This window comes from Branchiostoma belcheri, unplaced genomic scaffold (assembly GCF_001625305.1).
Source record: "Branchiostoma belcheri isolate BF01 breed outbred unplaced genomic scaffold, Haploidv18h27 scaffold60, whole genome shotgun sequence".
NCBI classification, from domain to species: Eukaryota; Metazoa; Chordata; class Leptocardii; order Amphioxiformes; family Branchiostomatidae; genus Branchiostoma; species Branchiostoma belcheri.
In genome coordinates, this window is record NW_017804243.1 from 1,707,912 (window position 1) to 1,714,288 (window position 6,377).

The following is a 6,377-nucleotide window of genomic DNA, read 5'->3' on the forward strand; positions in this document are numbered from 1 at the left end:
AACTGCATGCTTTAAGAACATTGAAGCGTCATGTCATACAAACCATGAGCTCTTAGTGGAGATACAAGGGAACATGATTACCTTGACCAAATATCCTAGCCTCGATCTACACAAGAACTATAGCTTAACCGGTTTATTTGGCGTTAAGGATCTACATAGGAAGTAGTTTTTCTAAAACAAACACAAGAAGCCCTCAGGCAAGGCAAAAAGGCTTGTTTATAGATCGGATGTACATATTTAGACACCATCTCCTGGAACTACATGTATATCCCCTGTGATTCACCTATAGTTCCACCCTGAGACCAAACTATGTTTCTGTGTTGTACTGTTCAACGCCACATCTCGTAGGCTCTCATTAGATCCTTTCTCCGTAGACGTCGCTGGTTATCTACGTGAACGACACCAGCGGGTTCCGTGAGATCTGGCAGGCCCGGGAGAACCGCGACACGGACGGCTGGCAGCAGGTGGTCGTGCCGCTGTCTCAGATCGTGGACGACTTCAACGCAGTCTTCATCGGAGGCCACGCCAGGACCATCCCCAGCCACGTCGCTCTTGATAATATTGAGTTCAAGAAATGCAGTAAAGGTAAGGATAGGCTCATTTAATAAAATATTGACGCCTTTTAGAATTGATGTGATGCAATAACTCCCACAATGCAATAATAGGTAAATATACAAAAGACTGCTTAGTTATTAGAAAAAATACCGAAACTCATTATTAGCCCCACTCGATTATAACACTATAAAAAAGACTTATGCTTATTGTTTTAGTTATTATTAGGATGTTAAGCTTTATTTTAGGTTGCTAAGTTTTACTCTATACGCCTATGTTTAATAGTCGTTGCCATGCATTGCGCCGTGCACGATTGCCGTGCAATAAAGCTCTGTGAAATACCCAAATATGTGCCCGTTTTCGTTCGTCCTCGTCCTCAGTATTGTTTCATCTCTGTTTTTGTTTTATTTCTCTTCCAGGAAAGTTTGCATCTCACGTAGTGTCTGACAGTGTTTTCGTCGGGAACAGGCGCAGCGGAATCCATTACTCCAGCACCTTTGAACGTAACCCGAAAGTCAACGTAGAGCGGAACATCTTGGCGGAGAATGGAGACAACCTGATCGGCGGGGCCGACCTTTCTTCCGCCCTTGCCATGACCGTTGGCGACGCCGAGTTCATGATCACCAATAACTTGGTGACCAACAACCGAGTGGGCGGGATACACATTCTCATGCATTCGAGGAACCCGGAGCAACGAAGCAACATGATCGCAAACAACGTTCTCACCAACAACAGGGACAGCGAGGCCGTGCTTCTACGAAGCATGGTGATGCCGATGATGTCCATCAACATCGTCGGCAACCACATCGCCCACAACGCGGCGAAAGAGTACCGCAGTGCGCTGGTCATCACCAACACCGTCGCCAACGTCTACAACAACACGTTTTACAACAACAGCGGGATGTACACGGTTGAGTGGCAGTACCAGGGAGCCAGCGCGCTCACGGACCCGACCGAGCAGCAGTACTTCGCCGGTAACCTCGTCCACTTCAACAAGGGCGAAAACCAGGCCCTGCAAGCGACCATTGTCACAGACGGGCCGATCATGTATCAGTCCAACTTCATCAAAAATCCGGCCAACGAGTACGAGATCAGCCAGTTACAGTACCAGTACGAAGAAGAGGTAGAAGAGAAACCGAAGGGTGACGAGGAGCTTGACGAAGACGTTGAAGAGGAAGAAGAGGTCAGCGTCATCGCTACGAACAACTGGTGGGGCTTCACCAAAAGACCGGAGGTCGCAGACAGAATCTTGGGGAAGCAGAGAACCAGCAAGTCTAAAGTGACCTACGTGCCCTTCCTTACTGCCCCGCCCTTCCAATATCGCACAGGTAATTTTACTACTATTTACTTTTCTAAAAATGGGCGTGGCCACAGATATGATGCTGACGTCATAGTAATTTGCATAAATTACCTTCTTGCAATTATTTACTTTCAAGCTCATACTACAAATTTTTTCATATCCATTGCCTGTTGTTAAATTGCACATTGTAAATCAGCTGTCATTTTTCGCCCTTTTAGGGATAAAAAAATGTCCTGTCAAAATTCTCATGAAAATTCTTTTATGATTCCGTTTTCAGAAAGCTGTCCTATGGGATGGCTTCCGCACGGAGGTAGCTGCTACACCTACAAACCAGAGGTGTTCACGTGGAAAGAAGCCGTCGAAGTCTGTTTGGTGAGTTTGGTTACTAAAAAACATATTCATGACTGCTACTGCATCTCCTATTTGGTTATGTCAGAAAGAACACAAAATTACCGTGAACAAAAACAATATATTTCATCCATACCATGGTATGGAGTGAAATATGATTAAAAAATTCTAATTACAATACGGTGCATTTTCTGTATATACTACTTTTGAGGATCACTGAAGTCCCTAATTATCTTGTCTGCCTTGCAGTCTGATGGAGCATCGATTGCCTGGATCACGGACGTCATTGAGCGTGACTTTGTCCTGGAGATGCTCCTGTCCCGAGGCTACAACGAAAATTACAACGAGCCGGCCTGGGTGGAGGCAGCCAGTCATCTCACCGCGCAGCAGGAGGGGTTCGCAGCCAGGGTAAGGGCCGTGTCTCCTCCGGGTGTTCAGCCTGGGTTCCAAACCCATAGCACACTTGACACAAAACATGTCAGTGAGCCTGGCTCACTGAGATACTTTGTGTCCAGTGTGCTAACATTGGTCTGGAACCCAGGCTACCGGTGTTGAGCAGCATCCTAAAATGAGCTGCCACATACGTGAAAGGCCGGGCCTGGTTAGGGTTAGGGTTAGGGTTGGTATTAGAGGTAGGGTTAGGGTTAGAGTTGGGATCATTGTTCAGGGCTAGGGTTAGACTTACGATTGGGGTTAGGTTAGGTTAAGTCTCCCAGATCACTACTAAACCCCTCCCACCCCATTGTCTCAGATACTGCATTTCCCAATTCATATATTTAAAAAAATGTCGGCCATTACATACTCCACTGCACACGGAAAAGAAATCAAGCCCAACAAATGTATATCTAAAATAGCATTAGCATTACTTATTATCATTTTTTACTGTTTATTTTTGTTATCATGTTCTTGCAATTAGCCCTCAGGCATGAATTTGGAAGAAACTTTACAATTATATATTGGACCCCCCCCCCCCCCAAGTAGTGTCGGAGTCATGTATTTGGCAGGATCGTGTATTTGGCATGACAAGTTGACACCAGGCCTTCCTACGGGGGTACGGATCGTAGAATGTCCGCAAAAAAGAAAAATAATTGGCCAGGAGAGAGAGTCGGCTGGAGGGTTAATTGCCCATCCGAAGCGAGCATATGTACTCTAAGGTGGCCATTCTCATCTATCCAATTTTTCTCAACATTGGGCAAAATTTTACTGTACTTGAACCTGCGTTATTTGTTAGACTACGTATTTTAGCCACCGAGTCTCTTTCGTCCTCTACGCAAATAAAAACACGACGGAAGAGAGTCGGCAGCTAGAATAGGTTTGGTAACTAGGCTAACTGTCCCTACATATTAGTCAATCCATTTAGCATAGCCATTAGGGACCGCCATAGGAAATTACGAGGATGAATTTTCCCATCTAAACGTATTAGCGAGGACATGCCTAAATGGAAGAAAGCCTCCTGTCGACGTGGGTTTTAATTAGGATTTGATGGGAGATGATTGGAAAGGCTTTGTAATGCATTCATTACGGTGATTATGGCACATTCCAAAAATGGCGTCATGCAACAACTTAAGTGCTCCTTTAGTTCAGTTTTATTGTATTTGACTGTTTATGTTCTGTTTGCAGAATCGTCCGAAGTGTTCCTATCTGAAGCTTCCCGGATTTAAGGGCGATGATGGCCTGAGTCTGTACCCAGACTGTGAACTCGAGAGACATCCTGTTGTATGTAGGAAGGATATAGGTGAGTAGACACCGTTCTTGAGCCAACACAGTACTAGTACTTTTCACATTGCCTGCATATATCAGTATTACTAGTACAACCTTGGTCCCAAATGCTCACTCCAAGCCAGAGGGCACTGGTAACTATGATCATACAAGCGTGTGCCTGTTTCACACTTCGTAGCTGAAGTGTAAAAATGTAAGGGTTAAAATGGGGTTCTTCTCCATTGTGTTGCAAAATAAACACATGGAGTTAACCCAAAATAGCCCAGAAGAGAACAATAGATAGCGGGCCCCTCACTCTTTTTATGGAGTGAGTAAACCCTAAAAGGTCCTCAAATGAAGTTGGTAGTGGCCGGCCCGTGCAGGTGGGTCCCAGACTGCAGCTGTGCATCAGGTGTAGCGCAAAGGATTTTTTTAACCATGTAAAAGGCTTTTAATCATGATAACGACAGCCGTTCTCCCGACTTCAGAGGGCTTGCTCGGGCTACACTCCGTAAAGGAACCGGTGCAAATGTGACCTTAGGATTACGCGGTGTGATGCTTTTCGAAATCCAGCCTAGCTGCTTCTTGGTAAACCGATTCTAATCTCTGTCTTGTTGATTTCGCGCGTACTGATGATGCCTTTCTGTTACGCAAGTTGGCAACTGTCCCAAAAACTGCTTCCACCACGGCCTGTGTATGGGGACGTCCTGCGTCTGCGACAGGGGCTGGGAGGGAGACGACTGCTCCAAGTTCCACTGCAAGGAGATCGGGAACTGCAACGGCGTCGGAGAATGCGTCGGGCCGAGTCACTGCAAGTGCAAACCGGGGTGGAAGGTAGGAAGGTAGTCTGTCTTATGTCGGCTGCATTGTATGTACTTATGTTACTTTGCATGTGCTTTTCAGACCTTAATGTGTCAGAGATCAGTGACCTCCGCCGCGAAGTATTGTGTTCAGTTTGTCCTGTGCATGTTAGCAGCTGTAACTCACGATTGTCCCTCACAGCTCCCCTTCGTGCTATCACTGGCCAAATACCTGATTAATGTGCAGTTTTCCTTAATTTGCATATACTACGCCAAGAGTCAAAGTTCAAAGGTTACCCCTATCCCATAATGCCCTAGTCCTCATTCTTTTCCTTGGCGCGCCATATTGGAAATACGTCGAGAGTTGTACTCAGCTTTTCATCAAGCTTGATTCCGTTTTTTCGCGTCGTTGTCAACCCTTATACAACCGGGATGTCTTCCAAGAAAGTCAAGACACCGTCGCAGGATGTGAGGGAGGTTCGGACCTCCCAAAAGCCCGCTAAAACCGCGAAAGAGAGTCACGCGGAGGAGAGAAAGTCAGCGGACCCCGCGCTTTCTCCCTCCCATGGGGACGCTGGTATGCCGACGGACACCTCGCAAAACCAGGTCCCTCTCGGCCAAAATCGCGTACAAAATGCCGATTTTGCCGGGCAAGCGGGCGGCTCCGGCTCGTGCTCGGCTCCGGTCGATACGAGTCGTGGGGACGGGTCGGCTGCCCGCCGGGCAGGCGACTCCAGCGTGACGCACATGGAAAGGGAGCCCGCCCAAGGCGGCTTCCCGCGCGGCGGACCACATGTGGCAGCCGCAGCGGCTTACGGACCCAACCCGTGGTTCAACTTCATGCCGCCTCCACCTTCCCCGCTTGGATATGGCTTCCCAGCGCCACCGACTAGCGCCTTTGAGAGCAGAATGTCGGCGATGGAGAGAACCCTCCAGGACGTCACGACAGCTCTCCAAGCCATACAATCCTACCGAACGGGCGGTCCCGGACCCTCTTGCTCCGCGGACTCACAGTCCTACGCCTCGGGAAGCGACTCAGAGGACGGGGAAGAGAACCAATCGGCCTCCGAGGAGGCCGAGGAGGAAGGTATGTCATTTGACAATCCTTACAATGAGAGTAATTCAGGTCTTTCCCCTGCTTCGGAGGATCTAAAAAAGTACCTAAATGATCTTTTCACTAGACGCCTCCCTAAGGAGGAATACGAGAAACGGTGTGGGCAATATTCGGTTCCCTCTAACTTGATTGACATCGTGAGTGCCCCAACCTTCCCCCAGATCAATCGGCGTTGTTGGAATCCAAAACAGCCGAGGGAGAACGGAAATTATTGGGCCTACATAGCCGTTTTATGCAAGTCGCTAAGCCACTGACGCACTGTTTGTATGAACTGAAATATGATCGCCGTCCATGTGACAAGGATTTTGTGGTGGAGACCTTAGAATCGGCTCTAGTGCTGCTGGGTAGTGCCTCTTCAACTTTCCTACATAGAAGAGACCAGTGTGCCAATTTGGTACGGGAAAAAGGAGACTAAAACATCTCCTATCTGAGATAACCCCACATCAAAACATCTGTTTGGGATGATTTTGTTAACCAAGTGAAGAATGCCTCCACGTCTAAGAAAGCTCTGGGAGGCGTCTTCTCGTCGGGAGGGCACTACAACCAGAAGTACAACCCAAAGAAA

At 47.6% G+C, this 6,377-nt stretch overlaps 1 protein-coding gene across 1 annotated transcript in view; it reads left to right on the plus strand.

Moving 5' to 3' along the window:
- The window catches only part of LOC109482786, a 59,382-nt gene that overhangs the window by 21,612 nt on the left and 31,393 nt on the right, over window positions 1-6,377 (plus strand). Inside the window, 6 exon segments of the mRNA XM_019785621.1 lie at window positions 375-585; window positions 972-1,880; window positions 2,130-2,224; window positions 2,450-2,608; window positions 3,821-3,935; window positions 4,554-4,732. Of these exon segments, the coding sequence (XP_019641180.1) occupies window positions 375-585; window positions 972-1,880; window positions 2,130-2,224; window positions 2,450-2,608; window positions 3,821-3,935; window positions 4,554-4,732 (1,668 nt within the window).